The sequence below is a fragment of the Xiphophorus hellerii genome, chromosome 17 (assembly GCF_003331165.1).
Source record: "Xiphophorus hellerii strain 12219 chromosome 17, Xiphophorus_hellerii-4.1, whole genome shotgun sequence".
NCBI lineage: Eukaryota > Metazoa > Chordata > Actinopteri > Cyprinodontiformes > Poeciliidae > Xiphophorus > Xiphophorus hellerii.
This window is the reverse complement of record NC_045688.1, coordinates 19374619-19393492: the sequence shown is the minus strand read 5'-3', so window position 1 is coordinate 19393492 and position 18874 is coordinate 19374619. Positions and strand designations below refer to the sequence as shown.

The window sequence follows — 18874 nt, the reverse complement described above, 5'->3', positions numbered from 1 at the left end:
CAAGTGGTGTGAATACTTTTGAACTGCTTCTTCAGGTCAGACAGATAAGGTCCTTCCTGATCAGGCCAGAAAATAAAAGTGAAAGCTGAACTTTGTCCAAATGAAGGTTGGTTCAGTTGGTTCGCTCATTTGAACATTTTCACGCTGCTAATGTTTTCTGCGTTTCTTTTGTTTTGCTAATAGACTTTAGACAAAAACAGAATTTGGAGACATCTTGAGTTAACGTTATTTCACAAACCTCTTAGTCACATACAGTATTTAAAAACAAAAAAACTTTCTTCACTTTTTCTGACTGAAACTTCAGGAGGGAAAACTGAGCTGGGCTGAGGTAGTCATCAGACGATGATGACACACCACCTCAAAGCTAAACGTGACTCCACTCACACACACACACACACACACCCACACCCATACACATCTATACTAATGACACCTAAAACTGATAATCCTAGATGACCTGTTACCTACATCCTCCAGCATGTGTCTGTTGTATTGCCTACACTTCTATGCTCACACTCCCACCCCAGACACACACTCACACACACCGAGACTGTGCTCCCCCCCCTCCTGGCTGCCAGCTGTGAGCAGCATACGTGCCGTTTCACACATCGTCTCCTCACAGCCTTTCTCTCACAGCAGACCAGCAGGATTTTCTGCTGATCCCTGCTGCTGATGTGGAGCATTCTAATCCTTTTACATTACAATCACATCAATGAACTTCAATCCCCGTGCTTCCAATTAGCATCTTAAAAGGTTTTTAACTTTCTTATTTTTTTCCAGACACCACCACTTGCCCCCCCTGGGCTTCTCTTTCAACCTTTGCCTTGGGGGGGGCTTCGCCTCTTCCTAAACAGTTAAAGGTCTAACAACGCCACAGGAGCCTGAAGCTGAACTCTGACCTTCTGATGGGAAACACCGCACACTGGCCTCGCTGACGCAGGCAGGGCAGGTTTCGGTTGTCTTATTGACACAGCAAGCGCTACAAAATGTTTTATCCACATTTTTGAAATTGCGAGCATTGTAAGAGGCGTGGGAGGCTGATAGACTCCCACTGAAGAAGACAGAAAGATGAAATGGAAGAAATATGTGCAAAGTGTTGTTTTAAGGGTTCAGGAACATAAACAACAGTCATTACATGTTTTTATATTTTACATTTAGCAAGAAAAGTTATTACATTTGCACTTGGTTGATTATTTCTATTATAACAGGACTTCTTGGCAGTAAAGCTTATATTTTTTGGAAAGCCTGTTTATTTCCCTTCGTATAGCGCAGCATCAGTAAAAGAACCTAATGTGGCCTTGGCGGCAGAGGAGAGGATGTGGGACGCTACCACTGAAAACTTAGATTCAAACTTTGATTTTGAACTGCTCTTAACAATAGACCTTGTCATCAGCTGGTGCTTTCTTTATTTTTGTCCTGTCTGATATTAATATCACAAATTGGTCTGATATCAGCCAAAACACAGGAATGAGATTATAACGGCCAACATCTAAAATCTCTGATATAAGCATGTGGATAGAAGCACTCTGCTCCTTTTTTGGAGTGAGCCAAGAACCAACTCCAAATCATATAATGAGCTCAGCAGACCCTCAGTTCCACCAGGTGTTTGCTAATTGCTGCTGGCTAGTCTGAAGGAGCTGGGGGGGGGGGGGGGAGCCATGGGGCTTGGAGGCTCTGTGAGGCGGAACCTCAGAAGCTTGGAGACTGCAGCTCCAAAGTTTTCATCCAAGCAGTTTGAACAGCTAAATGGTTGCCATGGAGATTAGAGGGTTTCTCAAACATGCACGAAAGAATCAAAGCAACACTCCAGCTATGTTTTTGATGAGGGAATAACATTATAACATGATGTAAAGGTCAAAACAGTCATTTAAACACTGAGCCATTTTACTTACAAGTGTGGCACAAATTAAAGAGATATATTACCAAGAAGCTTTGTTACAAAAAGTAACCAACCAAACACTAATGTTCTTACTTTGAGTTCTGTGTTGAGTTCCCTCAAACACATTTGTAATTTTTCTTTTTAATTTTACATGATGCATTACAACTGAAAAAAATGCTTCAAAATTCCTGATGCTTTAATCTTTTCCCTTTTTGTCTCATTGCGGTTACAAGCTTTGATGTATTTGTTAAGGCTTTGTATGAAGTGGTAATATAGAACACACTGTTTTTAAATCTTTCAGGAAGAGATTTTCATTGTCAGATGAAAATTTATTCAAAAGATTCGAAAGTGTGCTTTTTCTTTTTTTATCAATCACATTTTATGCCTTAATTTTAATTTCATAGGAAGAAGGAACCCAAAGTGCAGCAACTTTTACTCAAATACACCTAAGAAAGAAGGACATATGCCAAGGACATATGGATAATGTTTATTTTTCTATATGGAAAAAAAACAAAAAACCCAAAAATATTTAACATCAGAAATGTGGTAATTGTTAGTAATAGGGAAATACACTAGACACTAGTTAAATGTTGGGAATCTACATACATGTACACATTTCTTGTCAACACATATGTATCTATATTATTCTTTTCATTTAAAACTCTCCATGTTTACTGAGCACTTTATATTTAGAATTCACATCAGAGTTAGTTTCTACATTTTCAGCTTGAGGATTTTGGCCAACATGGCCGACCATTTGGACACTGCTGCAAAAACATGAACAAGCTTGAGGGTTGAGCCAGATGCTGGAACTGATCAGAGTCTGTAAAGAATTGCCCCAAAAAGTTCCCCAACCCTCTTCCTGTTTTGTTTTTTTTTTTGTCCCTGAAGTACACACACTTCCTAGATTTTGATTTGGTTTCAGAGCAGACGTAACATACTACTTCTCCTGATTTGGCCTCTTGTTGCTGTGAGGTGCTAGATCATACCAGTAACCAGCTAGAAAATAGTTTAAGTTTATAAATGTAAAAGAATTGCAAGGCTACTCATATTATACATAATTTATAGTTTAAAAAATTCCCAAGAACATCCTGCCCTCTAGTGGTCTAACCTGCTCAGCAGAATCAAAACTTAACCTTCTAAAAATTAAATTAAAGAGCACTTTCCATAAAATTGCGAGGCTAACAGTTTTCCATAAGATAAAAATTGGAGTGAATGACGAACATCATGGCAAGTTTCTGTCTCCAGAGAGGCAGGGAGCTTCTGGACGGTGGACAGAAAAATATGCAAAAAAAAGAAGTTAATCAACAAATCCAGATGAATCCAAATAGTTCAGTAAAAACAACCAAATTAAATAAATACAAAATAACAAACAGCAATTATTAAAATAAAACATGCAAGCAACACAAAAAGGCCACGATGGCACATAAGCTTCTCTGAAGCTTTTTGATACTTGTTGCACATTTTGTCCTCCTGTCCGTCCACAGGGTCCAGCAGAGTGTGTCTCCTCAGGCCTGGGATCCTCTGATGGAAAACCTGATGGGTCTCGCAGTAGGAGCTGAGACACACCAGGCAGGACATCTGGGCCTCCTTGGAGCAGACGCTACACACAACCTGTCCTGCATCAGGTCGTGGTTCCAAGCTGCAGCAGGCAGCCTGCTGAGCTGGAAGCTCCAACTGATCACTTAGTTTAGACATTCCTGTGTTAACCTGAAGCTCTGGTCTGCTGGTGAAAACCCTGTTACACAGGGGACACTGCCATCTGTCAGCGTTGTCCCAGTGTTTGGTGATGCAGGTCCAGCAGAAGTGGTGCTGACACGGCAGAGCCACCGGCTGGGAGAACACATCCAGGCAGATGCAGCAGAGTGGCTGATCCTCAGAGAGCCCAGCAGCTGCCATGTCTGACAAGGGAACCGGTGACAAGTTTCAGCAAACACAAGCCTTTACAAAGATCCTAAAGAAATGAAAACATATTTATATTAAAGTAAAGGTTAAAGTACAGGTGAACCCTGAAGCCTTGTGGCATTTACAATGCTTTGCGGATGCATGCAATGCGTCTTACATATACTTTTCTCCTATTTGTCATGATTACATGTTACAAATTTTAAAATAAGTTTAATAATGCTTTTTAAAACCACAAAGAGGATGTTGCTGCAGCAATGCTCTTGTGACACAAAGTGTCATAAGAGCACTGTGTCACTGTTCAAGATTCAGCGTTCCAATATTTCCAGGAAGTTAGGATCGATGTGATCACATTGTATTTGCAACAAGCTTTTTATTTCTGCCATATATGTGTATTTACTGTATAATAAGGACGGAAGCCCGTAGGTAGTGAAAGTCAAACCTTTAGTGATGCAAGAGCTTCCAGCTTTCAGAAATCGAAACAAAGACGGCAGTAATTGTTTCATACTTGCTGCATTTCAATTCCCTTTGTCTACTTTCTAAACACAAATAGCTGTACTCACCTGATGATGGCTCACAAAGGCCTGGCTGGATGTGAAAACAAAACATAAAATCGTTGTCGATCTTGGATGTTGTCTGCAGACTCAGACAGCTGAGGCTCTGATGATTTTGCTTTCATTTCCTGTCAAGCATGTGATTTACAATAAACTCCTGCCTGAATTTGCTCTGTGTAATCAGCTGTGCAGGATCAGCTGATAAGACCTCCTCTTTTTAGTTTTTTTAACTGACTTTAATCAGTCAGTGAAAATCCTCATTAAGTGAGAACTGAACTGTTTATGTACATTAAACAGTTGTACATAAATGTATTACTAAGTGGTGCTGAAGGTCGTAGAATATATTCCATCCTGACCAAGTTGAGGATGTAGTAACTTGTTTGAGAGCACACATTTGATTGGCTAATAGCCAGAAAAGTTGAAAAGTGAAAGAAATTCACTGAAGATCTAAGAATGTCTACATAAGCCTGGGAACTATTTTACAGCCACATTCTCAAAATTCTTGCAGATTTCAAGATTAACAGCAGAAACAGGACAGACATCCTCAAAGAACACCAAAACTGGTTTTAGAATAGGTTACAAAGTACCAAACATTTTGCAAAAATTTGAGTCCTTAAATACTCTCATTTTAATTCTGCTGATTAGAATAGTGATTAAACATGAAGCTGGTATTGGGATAGAAATTGTTGATGGCTACAGAAAAGCGTGTTGAGGTCCAACTTCCTAAAGGAACATTTAAAACAAATATTAGTGCAGATGTGAATAATGTTATTGTGTGAAACAGTGAAAATCTGCATTCAACCATATACACAAGAAAATGAACAGTTCAAATAAATATTTAAAAGTCCAGATGAGTGAATGAAAACCAGTCAACAAGTGGTGAAACAGGAGGGCTATCAGAGAGTCACAGACGACGGGTTATCAGCATCTGAAAGGAAGGCAAAACCAGACACACACATATATATATATATATATATATATATATATATATATATATATATGTTTTTTATGACAGTTTACAGCTGAGCTCAACAACACTGTGTGTAAGCCCCCAAATGCTTTAAGCATATATTTTCTGCTTAAAGCTGATGAAAGTGTCACACGTACGATTAGAATATTACATCAGACCAAGAAAAAAATGGGAGTGAGATTTAGACACTTTTATCAGTCGGTGAGGATAAAAACGGAGCCAGAACGCTGGAGAGCTGGTTTTAACCAGAACTACCAACACAGGATGACCTCAGTGCTACAACATTTCAGTCCGAGGTGAAAACACATCATTTGATCGTTTTTATCATGACATTGACCCGGTTTAGTCTACAGACTAACAACATAAACAAAACAAAAAGTAAGACAATGTGTGTTCTGTTTGTTGTTACAAACAGTGTTGGAAAAAACGACTTATTTCTCTTTCAATGTTACCTCATCTATCAGGAGAATGCATTCATGTGTTGAGCAGCAGAGTTGAGTATGTGGGTTGAACTCATGAATGATCTGGCAGTATCATCAGAACCAGTCATCCCTAAAATACTTGTCATTTTTAATTTGACCTCCAAGTAAATTTGGGGGTTTACACACAGCATCGTTGAGCTCAGCTGTAAACTGGCATAAAAAAACAAAGTTTGTTGTTCTAGTTACAAGACAGTTTTGCCAGATGGCATACAGGTCACCCATAAAGACAGGAAATAAAAGATATATTAACTTGAGTGATTACACCCAGGATCATGTGTTTCAGGTGGTTTTTCCATTAATTGTAATGATTATGCTTTCAGCTAAAGGAAACACAAAATTTAGTCTCAGAAAATGTTAACAATAAATAATACCAATAAAAAAGATCTTTTATGCAGGTATCTCTTGGCAACCCCACACACCAGTATCATAAATAATATTATTGTATATATTAAAATACATAGAAAATGGTGAAAAAGTATAAGACATTTTTTATTTTTTTTATTGGGTATTTTTAAATAAATTTCAATTATCTGAGCCAAATCTATGTTTTTATATCTGTAAATGATCATTAATAAGCCTAAATAATACTGAGAATAAAAAATATATGTATATACACCACAAGAAATATGAATATTCTACACAACTCCCTATTTCACTTCTCATAACTTCAATAAAAACAAATCACATAAAATTTAAATACCAGAATCTTGTTTCTTTTACAACTTTAATTATTTAAACTCTGTTAGTATATACTAACTAATTATATTCAATACATTCTAGAAATCAGAAGATAGTGTAGAAAATAATTACTTTAAAGGCATATATGTATACAATATGAGTTCCTAAATAAAATCAAACAGATATAAATGCATAAAACTTAAATCTGCCATGAATCGTTTCTGTGAGTTTATTTAATGGTTAACTCCTAACACATCAAATTTATCACCTGAAAAGCTGCATTCACTATTTATAATTTATGGACCAATAATTCAGAGATTATTATCACCTTGATTCCACATATTAAGTTCACATTTTAACATAAGACAAACTTATAAGATGAGGACAAAATGAGAGGAGGAGTTAAAAGAAGCCCCCTTAGTTATAACACAAAGGCAGCCTTTTAGTGGAGCAGCAGACTAAAAGGCTTCCTTTTTTAAATGAGTGGATCAGTCCCTGCAGCGCTGGGCCTTAGCTGTCACTGCCAGGCCGAGTCAAAGTGAATCTTCCAGACGGGTCAGGTATGAACCACCTTTCCCACAGGTCCGAGTGGACGGCTGGGTCATTCCATGGTTTGAATGGGCCATTCCAGTGCAGCAGGTGTGCCCCCTGCAGGAAGCTCTCTGCATAGCGTGCATCGGGGCTCCAGCCTGAAGACAAAACAAATCCTTTAGTCAGATGTGGGGGCACCATGTGTAAAACTATTCTTAATCACTAAAATGCTCCCTTCCATAAAACTACATATTCTTACTTGCTTCTCACTAGTTTTGGTCTGGATTTCAGGCGCTGTAGTTAGCAATATTAATTCTGATCTGGATTTTCTCTCTTCTCATGGCGCTACCATGTTTGAAAGGTTAGTTAGAATCTTACCCAGGTGTCTGACATGCCAAAGAGGATCCAGCGCTGTGTATTTGTCATGAAACACTATAAGCATGGGCGGAGTGGCCACGCCTCCTGCCATAGCACTGCTGTAAATGTTCTGCCTGTTTGAGAGAGGGATGGATTACTGATCAGGCACATCCAAACAGAAGCACTAAAGTAGATGCTGCATCTCACCAGATGCACCAACTGTTGGTAGAAGTTTCCATCATTATGTTAAAAAACCTCTAGCATTCATCAGTTCACTCCATCTCTACATGTTTACTGCTCTAAGTGGATCGGTTATGCTAACAGAAGAAAAGGACTTGAATGTTTCTGTAATGTCCAACAGAGCCAAATTCATGTTTTGTATCTATAAATGATCCTTAAGAAGCCTAAATGATACAATGAACTAAAGAAAAACACATATATACCATATGAAATGTGAATATTCTACACATCTTAAAGTAAATAACAAACCATCATTACCTTTTTGAGACACCAGAAATTATATCATATATATTTCTATCTCCAGATCAACCAGACTGACACAGAATAATTCTGTGGCATCAGCATCACAGTTATGAGATGCTATAAGTTTTCCACATATGTGAACTATTACAGTGTTTACCCAAATGTCACAGCATTGTCCAGATAATAACATTATTTAATCTCCTGCTGTGCTATGCAGACACTCTCTCTACCCTTGAAGGTTCATTCAACTCTACATGCCTCCTGCTCCATGTGGTTCCAACAGCAGAGAAGGCCAACCCAGTTTCTGATGAATTTGTTGGCACTCACAATACCATGCTTGTGGTTAGCAACCCCACCCTGCATCTCCCTGCCCAGTTAGTGTTGACCAGTGATGATCCTCTGTTTGAGTTCTGGTTATCTCAGCTGCACCAGAGACTCCAATGGAACAAAAAGGAGATGCACAGAATGTCTCCACTGTAGGACTGGATTTTTTTATTAACTTTCTTACAACATTGTTGTATGAACAATGTTTCCCATTCACCTAAAATTCTTCTCCATCCATCTCTCCAGCTGTTTGGTGATCTTCTGCTTCTTCCACTCTTTGATTTCTGCGACAAACACTCCGGGGTTAAAGGAGCAGTGGTTGGGGTTGATGGCCAAGTCTTTCACTTCTTGCTTTCTGTAGTCCAGGAAGCCCATGTAGGTGGTCTGAGGAACAAGCTCAGAAAACAACAGACTTTAGCTACCAACATAAACTCCATCATCTGTCTTATACTCCACAACCCAGAAAATATAATATTGGATAGTTTATATAAATGTGTATTTACATAATCAATCCAGTGTAATGTGGCTTTCATTAAAAACCATAGAAATGCACCTGCATGCCAATGCTTCGAACCATCTCATGTGTGGAGGGTAAGTCACAGTCAGAGGCAAAAGCAGCAGCATGTCCTGCTTTCAGCTTTATATTGTAAAGGTCCTTAATGTCACCTGAAAATAAGAATCATTTAATCAACCATAGAGCCGTATCATATAACGTAAGAACAGTGCTTCATTTATAGATTATTATTGTTGCTGATTCAATATAGAACTTTCACAAACACTGAATCTCCAATGAAAGTGTAGTTATGCATACATCAAAACACTGACAACTGTTTCACAACTATTTTCAAAAATTTGTTTTGTACATTTTCAAAAGTTTTTTTTTTAATATATATATATAATTTAATTAGCTTCTGTCAAAAGCTTTATTTAAACTTAATTAGTGCAGCACTTTGTTCTAAAAAATGTAAATGACATTGCAATAGCTTATTTAAAATAGGCAGTCCAGGATGTTGGAAAAGATTTTAAGAATTTGCAAAAATCTGAGAAGGTAAAAGCAAAACATTATCTACAGTATCTTTCTATCCGTCCGTCCGTCCACCCACCCACAAATGTATGTATGTATCTGTCTGTCTGTGTAGTTCATTATATTTTCTAATGATACTAAAATGGTGAAATGTATCAGCAGTAAGACAGCAACATCTAAGCTCTACCCAGATTCAGTTTTTAAACACATACCCTGCACAATGACATCGTCGTCCACATATATGACTCTCCTGTGGCTGATCCCTAGTAGAGGTAGGTAAAATCTGACAAAATTAAGCTGTAAAACACAGTTGAAGTTATTCCATGTGTCTGAAACAGAAGCTTCGCTGACTGTAGATTAGCATATGTACTCACAACATAGTTTAGGAGGAAAAATTGAGAACTCACTGGATGAAGGAGATCAGGACGAGAAGAATCTGGCTTCACCTTTCCTCTTAGAACCATAGGGTTAAATTCTAAAATCTTATACTGGATGCCTTTCAGCTTGGTCTTCTCTATATACCTCCTTGAGAGAAATGGACAGTGATACCTGGATTCTGAAAGGTGTGAGGGAAACCTTCATTCTTGATTTGAAGCTGAAGACAGTGACAAACCTTGCTATTTTGACTGCATCACGCAGAGTAACAATGTAGAAGAAAACACTGGAGTCTGTGTTACTAATGATGCTGTTGATGGTTGCCATTGTTGCCCCAGTACGCTCCTCGGAGGCACAGATGATAACAGGAACAACATCAACTGTTTCAGCCTCTTCAGCTGGGAGGTCAGCTGTTAAACCATGGCTCTGTCTGTGTGCTGAGAGGCACCGAGAATGGAAAGTGGAGATGAGTTAGATTTGGTTGGGATACCCTGAGTGGGATTGTTAAAGGGGCAGTCTTGTGCAAAATCAACTTTTTTGAGCTTTACATCATGTAATAATGTTATTCCCTCATCTAAAACATACCTGGAGTGTTGCCTTGATTTTTTTTAATGCATGTTTAAGAAATCCTTTAATCTCCATGGCAACCACTCAGCTATGCTAAACACCTGGATGGACCTAGCCCTGCCTTTGAGGGTAGAAGAAGTGGAACTGGACATCAGATGAGCTTATTATACAAATTACTTCTCAGTGCAACGCTGGTAAAAATGTTGTTAAAGGGTTAATAGAGGAGCCATGTGATGACTTCATGAAGGCGGAGCTTCAGAAAGAGAAGGGGTTTCTTAAAGAGGCAGATGCCCAATTTCATGCTAAATTTCTTTTAAGTAATATTTAATATATATATATATATATATATATATATATATATATATATATATATATATATATATATAATTTTTATAACAACTGGAGGTAACATAGTTACTTGACTGTGCTATAAAGTGGCACTATGTGCTTGGAAAACACATAATAATGCCTCTTTAATGATCAGAGCAGAAAATCAGATATCTGAGCTGCCATACCTTTTTTTAGTTGAGTGGAGGGTTTCAGTGAGCTATGGAGAAGCAAACATGCCAGCAGCAACAGCAGCACAATAAGAACCTGGTTGACTGACACATGGAAAGAGTTGAGAGTCAACATTTACTAGGAAGAACATCTAAGGTTTCATTCTGTAACAAGAGGTAAATTAATCAAAGACAAACAATTCAGGGACCTGAAAAAAACAATGGAAGGAAATGTAAAATGCAAAGATAAAAAAAGAAAAAACAAGTGATTCTTGAAGTACTATACCTTTCATTTCATTGTAGACTGAGTCGTCATCCTATAATGTTTTATCTCAATTATTTGATTTAATTGGAAATTCAGTTCCAGTTCAGTTGCCCTTATATTTAAATAAACCACAGAAAATATATATGTTATGCTGCTTTTTGTTGTGCCATTTCAAATCCAGACATTGAAAACTCGTAGTGACACTAAACACAACAAGTGATGAAACCCTGAAGGAGCTGAAAGGGTGTATTTGTCACTCGCCAGCAACACATCTGGATAACAGAAGAGGCTACTTTAAATCCCCCACTGTTCTCCTGCTTTAATACAAAATGTAAGACTGACAGACCAGAACTGCTCTGCTTAAAGTGACACTCACCACCAAATCAACTTGTTTTGCTGATAAACCTAAACAGGTTATATACGGTCCTATCTTTAGGATTCTGTGCAAATGTTGACAGTTTGTTTATTTTGGCATTATTTTTGCCTCAGACGGTCTCACGTCTGGCCTTCAGTCGAACGATTATTTCAGAATGCTTTCAGAATACAGAACACCTCTGGCAAAATCTCTTGTTCCAGACACACTGAAAGAAAAAGGACCCCAAATTATTTGAAATAAACTCTGTGCCCCCCCTTTATAAGTTTATAGGAGTCTATGTGGTTTGTCTTTATGCATTGCTTCCACAATCTACTATCAGTACCAAAAAGAAACAAAATGCTTTGGAAGAGAATTAGGGCTAATAAAAAAATAAATAAATATATAATTCATTCTGACTTTTTTTCTCAGAATTCTGAGAAAGTCAGAATGTTGAGCAAAAAGTCTGAATTCTTTTTTTTTTTCAGTGGTCCTATGTCATGAAATGTGGTAGTGAGGCAGACGCAGCAGACCCAGGATGCAGTGAATAATGATGATTTAATGAACAAAAGAAATCCAAAACAGTCCAAAAACACAGGCAGCACAACTGAGCGGAAGCCAGGGCACAACGCCGGTAGCAACTGGTTTACCAATGGACAACACGAAGGACTGAGCACACATTAGACAAGGACCCGACAAAGACACAGACACACAGGTGACACTAAATACACAGGAGGTAATCAGGGAATGAGAAACACCTGGGAGTAATCAAAGGGCGGACAGGACAACAAGAAGACTCAGGGACACAGAAAACTCTAAATAAATCTTCTGGAGATGTGGTTTTTAATTCCGTATTTAGGTTTCTTAGAAAAACAGGTCTAATAGGGAGATTATAGGGTTTAGGCATCTGGTTCATACTCCAGTCCAGAAGGTGGCGGTAATGCACCTGACAGTTGTTTGCCAACCGCCATAAAACAAAAAAGAAGAAGAAGAAGAAAACTCTAAATAAATACACAGAAAAACACAGAACATGACACCCTAATTCTTTTCCATAAAATGCAGACAGGTAAGAAGCCCTTTAAACACCAAATCATGAGCTTTTGAAGTTCTGTTCTGTTTTACCTGACAAAGGTAGGTGGATTTCTTTTTTGTCCGCATAGAAAGTTGGCAGGATTTCACTACTGCTGAACTGGAGGCATGTGATTTATGCTGCCTCACAGTTTGCTAACAAGCACCACACATGACACACTTGGTTGAAACAAATCTTAGAAAAGACATGGGGAGAATAATGTTTAGTGCTGATCCTGATTACTTTTTTGGAGCAGCTCTCAGATGTTTGTGCAATCCAATTGGCTGTTCTCTGTGTGAATAAACTCATAAAACAGAACTCTGTACAGACTTGTACCATCTGGTTACTTCATCACAGCTCGCACAGTTCCTGCTTCCTTTCCCTGGAGGAAAACTTAAGAGTCTGTCACTGGCAACAGTTGCTTCTGATAGACTTCCATTTTAAAAACTATGTGCACATGTATGGCAAACTAAACATTGTCATTTATAATTGTTTCCTCTGCATTGATTGGATCTTACTTAGCACTTACTTTTTTTTAGGAGAGGCATATTTTATAATTCCTCCAAATAGTATCTGCAAAACACACAAAATAAAAGAGAAATAAAGACTGTCAGTTATATTGACACTTTGTCATTGTGGACTTTATTGGGATGGACTGCATATTACTGGAGGTAAAGCTCTCCAAAAATAAATACTGCATGAAAAACATTTGAAAAAGGAACAATGAACAGGTTATTGAAGTTCAGGACAGCACATCCAGGCAGTCGTAGTTGACCCCAGAACAACCTCAACTCACTGTTAAAGTAAATGATCATGATTCAACAATATGAAATATTCTGGACAAGAAATGGAATCCCTAGGAGTGTTTAAAGTACAAAATCATTGCAAAGCAAAAAGAACCATCTGACATGTATGGAGCTAACACAGCATTTTACAAAAACAACAGCAGACTCACAGTCACACTGAAGAGGTGGTGTGATGGTCAGGGGAAGCTTTGCTGCTTCAGGACTTGGACATTTGGTCATAATTGATAGAACTATAAATCCCACTCAGTTCCACTGAATTCTGCAGAGAAGAGTGGACCAGAATTTCTCCATGGCGATTGTAGTGACTATTTGTCTCAAACTCAAATAAAAAAAAAAACAAAAAAAACCCACAAGACTTTGATCAAAGCAAAGTGAATTAAACGCAAATAGTCACCTGATGCATCGTGGGTTCTGGTTTACGAAGTTCAAAAAAGGGATCAAAACAGTCAAAATGCAGTTCTAGTTGCTTTTATTCCAGTTCAGGCAAAACAAGTTATAGACTGAAGTGACTGGGACTGACTGATACTGGCACTGGTAAAAAACCATCTGACCACCCATGTGCATAATGAGCTACCTAAGACCTACCTATTTATACCGTGAAACACCCACTTCCCAAACTGAAATTAATTAACTAATTAAGTGAATCACTAGCCAAAAACCTATTCTAAATAACAAATTAAACAAAAATTCTAATTATAAATCAGCTAAAAAATAAGCAAAAAATACAAATAAACTAAATAATCTAAATTCTAAGATTTAACTGAAAATAGATAAATAGCTCCTACAGCGATGTTAAAAACGTATTAGTTACGCCTTGGCAGTTAGCTACCACATCTATTTATTAAGTTTAGTGATCAATTGCTTTTTCTGATATAGGGCCAGATTGACTTGCATACTTTTTCCACCTTATATTTCTTTATGAAATAAAACAATAAATTGAAAACTGTTTTTTGTATTTATTAAGGCTATTTTTTCTGACATTAAATGTGTTTTATTTGTTTCACAAGAATTTTGTCTCTTATGTTTTTGGGAGCGTCACCCTCTGACTCGGACAAACTGCTCCTGTGATTTGACCTGCAGGAAATTCACGGAGAAACCGGCCAGCACATGTGGCTGATTTTGTTTTCCACGGCTCCCTTCCTTCCTGGTGCCAGGCTTAAAGAAAAAACTCAGTTTGCATTCCAGCTCTCTAAAGTCAAACTTATTCCACTGGTGGACTGAACAAACACAGATTTCTATTAATTTAAAGCCTTTCTTCCCCCACTGTAGCTGATGTTGCTGAATGATGGGTTTGATTCTTCATAGGAACTCTGACAATAATGTGAGTTTATGAAATAACCAAGGGTAAACATACAGGCCTGCTTCTTTCTCCTCTGTCTGCTTTAATTTTGCAGAGCGTTTTCATGACACAGCCTGATGTCAGCAGAAATGAAACAACATGTCTGCTTCTCACAGCACATTTGTTTCAGGTTTGTTTGTCACTGTTTGGAGAACCTCCACACATCTGGAACCATTTGGCTGCAGACACACTTTTTCCCAGAAAACAGATCTACTTCCATCATTTCTGTTCTAGATTTGAACAATTAGAAGTCCACTCTGGAGACTATGAGTTACAGCGCACTCATCTTTCATCCACATCATTCCTCCACCCATATCTTCTTCTTTTTTTTCTTTCTTTTTATACCAGATTAATATTTGCTGGGTCATAGACTTTGTGTAGCAGCCCCAGGAACACACAGACTGGATAAACTGGGTAAAAACAGGATGTTCTTTACTTTTGAGCAAGTCGTGCTGCTGGTATTCTACCAGACTGCATGCACCGCTCCATTGTGATGAGTTCAAATCTTTCTAGATCACATTACACATCACAGAGACTTCCACAAGCATTCTTATATTCTTAAACTTTCTACTATTTCGCCCTATTACGATAACAAGAATATTTCATTTGGATTTTATGTGATGCTATGGATGAGCTGAAACTAAAATTGACATATTTGTCCTATCTGCAAAATGTTATGTGTGGAAAACCTTTAATTTAAATTCAATTCAGTCTATGTATATAGTGCCAATTCACAAAAACAAAAAAGTCCATTCAATTGAATCATGAAGATTCCAAGTCAAATATATTTATTCCAATTGATCCTGTTATCAAAGAATGGAGTCAAGTTCAGTTTACTGTTCCAATTGGTTAAAAAGTTTTCTGTCAAAGGAAATCCAGAAGATTCCATCCAATCAGTGACTGGCAGCATTCAGTCCTCCTGGACCAGCATGTAGCGACTGTGTAAAAGGAAACTCCCATTTAACAGGAGGAAACTTCCAGCAGAACCAGAACCTGGCTCAGTGTTAGCAGCCATCTGCCACAACTGATGAAAACACAGATTACTTTTCTGTGTTATAGAAAAGTAATCAAGCCATATGGGAAGCATGTCCATTTGTCAAAATCCAGACTTAAATCTCACTGAGAATTAACTTAACTTGCTGTTAACGGACACCCTTCATCCAATCCAGCCGAGCTTTTTTGCAAGGAAGAACGGGCAAATGTGTCAGTCTCTGGATGTGCAAAGGTGGTGCAGTGAAAGGCAGCTCCACAAAGAACTGACTGAACTGAATGAATGCAAATGCACACAGTATTTTGCACATCTTAATATGAAAAAGAAAAAACCCCACACAATATCATTTTCCTTTCCACTTCATAATTCGGCACTGTTTTGTGTTCTTAACATTAAATCCCAACAAAAGACATTAAAGTTTGTGGATGTAACTTAAAATGTGAATATGTATAGAAAACATGAATACTTTTGCACAAGGCATTGTGTTAGTCATTGTGTGTTAGACAAATCGTAAGCATTTTGAATAATCTTTCTGAAATATTCTACACTCACCATTAAAGAGATGTTGACAGTCTCATCCCTGGATTTCACAGTTCATGTTGTAAAACAAATCAAGGAGAAATTTATTCCTTTTCCTTAAACTTCTCTATTATTCATCTTCCTCTTCTCACAGTCTAACTCGTCTTGTTCACCAGCGCCTTTATCTAATCGCTCTCTGCAGCAGAGAAGGCTGGATCATGGCTTTCTGCTTCGTGTTGCCAGCAGTGTTCCACCTCAGCCACATTGATGGTGAAGGAATAAAATCCGCAAACAAAGCTGTGTTCTCTAAATAGGATATTTAAATGTGTCTTATATTCTTGAAATAAATAACTGATTTTAATTTTTTTTTATCAGTGAGCGAAGCATACTTTACACTTTAAAACTACATTTCCCATAACTCTTAGTGTTTCGTTTTGATTTAAAGGACAATAAATGCGTAGCCCGATCCTCGCATCAGTTTTGTTTGCACATTTTACTCCAAAGGTTGTTTTATTTTTCAACTGTTGATGAGCTGTTTAATTTGTTATATATTTTCAATAATTTATAAAGTTTGCATTAAAGAGCTAGTTTGAAATGCTAGAAGTTATTGCAAAGAAATAGCTTTGATGTCTGTTAGTTCTGCAACCATATTCTAAAGTAAGGTATTTTGTGCTGTAACACAAGTTTTCACTTATTCACATTGAACGCTTAGTTCCAATGAAGTTAGAAAGAGTTAGCGAAAAATTGGATAATATAAATATCGCTGGATATAGACAATCTCCGTAAATGTCTATGCTTGGCCATCTAATTTTACAGCCTCTGAGAAAGCCCCTGTAAGAAAATACTTCTCCCAACATGTCTGTATCCCCGGAGTTTAGTTAGTTTTGTCTTATAAATGAGCATGGATGAAGGTGGTTTAAAACTGCTTGTGAAGCTAACTCAGGAGGGACGGTTGACCTGTCTGCAGAAACACATCGCATCATGGAGCTCTGAAGCTACTGCTTCTATCAGCGGCAAACACTTTGGACGCTCAGGAGACACTCTGCTGCACTACGCAGCGAGACACGGACACTTGGACGTTATGAAGTTCCTAATACAGCAGCTTGGCGCAGACGTGGAAGTGTTCAATAACGACTACAAGAGACCGCTGCATGAGGCTGCCTCCATGGGCCATGAGGAGTGTGTCGACTTCTTGCTCCAGGAAGGAGCGAACGTGGACAGCCTGAAGAGGGCAGACTGGTAAGAGGCGAATGGAAATCGTTATAAATATCATCATGACGTAGAACTCCCGTTGTTGGATTAAAAACTTAATGTTGAGGGAGGTTACGCAGTTCCCTTCGATAGCTCAGTTGGTAGAGCGGAGGACTGTAGAGGCTTAACGCTGAAATCCTTAGGTCGCTGGTTCGAATCCGGCTCGAAGGAACGACTTTTTGTTTAATTTCAGTAGATGTATTTAAAACATATTTGTTCAGCTTTGATTTTAGCGCGGATGAAGGTGGTTTAAAATTTTACTGCATCTGTATATATTTTATAACAGATAAAGTGAACAGTGACTCATATTTTACACTTTACACCTTTATTAAAAACCGTGTTTATTTATATTCATTCATTCTCATCATTTTGATCTGTAAAAATAGATAACTAATTGTTTTAGACATTTTAGTTGTTGGTGTAGCTTATATTAATTCAGATTCTTTAAAGAGTTATTGTAGCTGATAACCATATAATAAAAAGCATTTTAGGTTTAGTTGCATTTTTTGTCATTTGTACATCTGTTTATTGTAGTTTTCAGTCTAGTTTAAGCTTATAACTATAAGTCACACACAACCTACGTGGATTTTATTTAAGGTGAAGGCAGGGTATTACAAATACAACTCACTTTTGTTTTAGGACATTTATTTGTAAAAATAAATATTTGAAAACCATGTATCATCTACCCTCCAATTCACAGTAGTTCACTAATATTTGTTAGTCTGTCACAAAAAATCCCAATAGAACATTGCAGTTTGTAGTTGTAATTGGAGAAAAGGTTAAATGGAGTCAGTATGTTTGTAAGGGAATGTCAAATGTTGGGAAGGTCAAAAAAAGGAATGTGTGTTTTTATTCAGAGCACTCAGAGAAAACCAATGAATGCATAAAGAGAACATCCACAAAGAAAGATGCAGCAGACTTTTGAACCCAGAGCCTTTCTGTTGTAGAATTTACAATTTTTAATGTATGTGTATGGAACAATAATTTTACATAACTTGATTTTTCCCTGTTGCATCCCACACTCCAGTGTTACAAATATTACAACAATTACATCATAAAACAATGAAAACGATTGCTGTGTCAGCCTGTAGTCATGTTTTGTGACTCCTCTCTCACAGGACTCCCCTCATGATGGCGTGCACCAGAAAGAACCTGGAGGTGATAAAGAAGCTGCTGTCCCACGGCGCAGACCCCACATTGAGAAACAAGGACGGCTGGAACTCCTTCCACATCGCCTGCAGGGAGGGTGATCCTCAGGTCGTCGAGCTGCTGCTTCGAGCTGCACCAGACGTTTGGAGGAGCGAGAGCACGACGGGCAGAACACCGCTGCACACTGCAGGTGGAGCATGCTTCTATCCGCAAATTCATTAAAGGGGCAGTATTACATAAAATGGACTTGTTAAAATGTTATTCCCTCGGGAGCCCCACGTCTTCCCTGCTCAGCTCCTTCAGACTAGCCAGCAGCAATTAGCAAACACCTGGTGGAACTGCTCATCTGCTGAGTTCATTATAGGAACTACTTCTCAGTTTAACGCTGGTAAAAATGTTGTTAAGGAGTTAATAGAGGAGAGATGTTGTGATGGCTTCCTGAAGGCGGAGTTTCAGAAAGTCATCACAAAGAGCAGGAGTTTTTAAACATACAGAGACCCAATTTCAAGG

The 18874-nt window shown here is 38.0% G+C and overlaps 2 protein-coding genes, 1 long non-coding RNA gene and 1 other non-coding gene across 9 annotated transcripts in view; 2 read left to right on the top strand and 2 right to left on the bottom strand.

Moving 5' to 3' along the window:
- Positions 1–2749: 2749 nt before the first annotated feature.
- LOC116736432 (uncharacterized) lies at positions 2750–5308 on the bottom strand. The gene is made up of 2 exons (XR_004342558.1): positions 4345–5308; positions 2750–3833 (listed from the first exon to the last, which is right to left on the bottom strand). It is a non-coding gene; the product is annotated as an uncharacterized LOC116736432 (long non-coding RNA).
- Positions 5309–6258: 950 nt separating this feature from the next.
- glt8d2 (glycosyltransferase 8 domain containing 2) overlaps positions 6259–18874 on the bottom strand; it is a 21698-nt gene continuing 9082 nt past the window's right edge. Inside the window, exons 1-10 of one of the 6 annotated variants that reach the window (XM_032588870.1) lie at positions 15998–16207; positions 13265–13374; positions 10642–12882; positions 9798–9996; positions 9592–9709; positions 9397–9481; positions 8714–8826; positions 8378–8556; positions 7375–7487; positions 6259–7154 (exon numbers count right to left, since the gene is read on the bottom strand). In XM_032588870.1, coding sequence (XP_032444761.1) covers positions 6976–7154; positions 7375–7487; positions 8378–8556; positions 8714–8826; positions 9397–9481; positions 9592–9709; positions 9798–9996; positions 10642–10759 — 1104 coding nt within the window. In that variant the 5' untranslated portion in view covers positions 10760–12882; positions 13265–13374; positions 15998–16207 and the 3' untranslated portion in view covers positions 6259–6975. Of the gene's footprint in view, positions 7155–7374; positions 7488–8377; positions 8557–8713; positions 8827–9396; positions 9482–9591; positions 9710–9797; positions 10248–10641; positions 12883–13264; positions 13375–15997; positions 16208–18874 lie in introns of those variants that run through there. The other 5 variants (XM_032588873.1, XM_032588875.1, XM_032588869.1 and 2 more) reach the window with 5 other exon arrangements.
- Positions 16770–18874, top strand: part of ankrd16 (ankyrin repeat domain 16) — a 6255-nt gene continuing 4150 nt past the window's right edge. The window contains exons 1-2 of the mRNA XM_032588868.1: positions 16770–17203; positions 18334–18554. Of these exons, the coding sequence (XP_032444759.1) occupies positions 16860–17203; positions 18334–18554 (565 nt within the window). The 5' untranslated portion in view covers positions 16770–16859. The remainder of the gene's footprint in view (positions 17204–18333; positions 18555–18874) is intronic.
- Positions 17299–17386, top strand: trnay-gua (transfer RNA tyrosine (anticodon GUA)). Its single transcript is given in 2 exon segments — positions 17299–17335; positions 17351–17386. It is a non-coding gene; the product is annotated as a tRNA-Tyr (tRNA).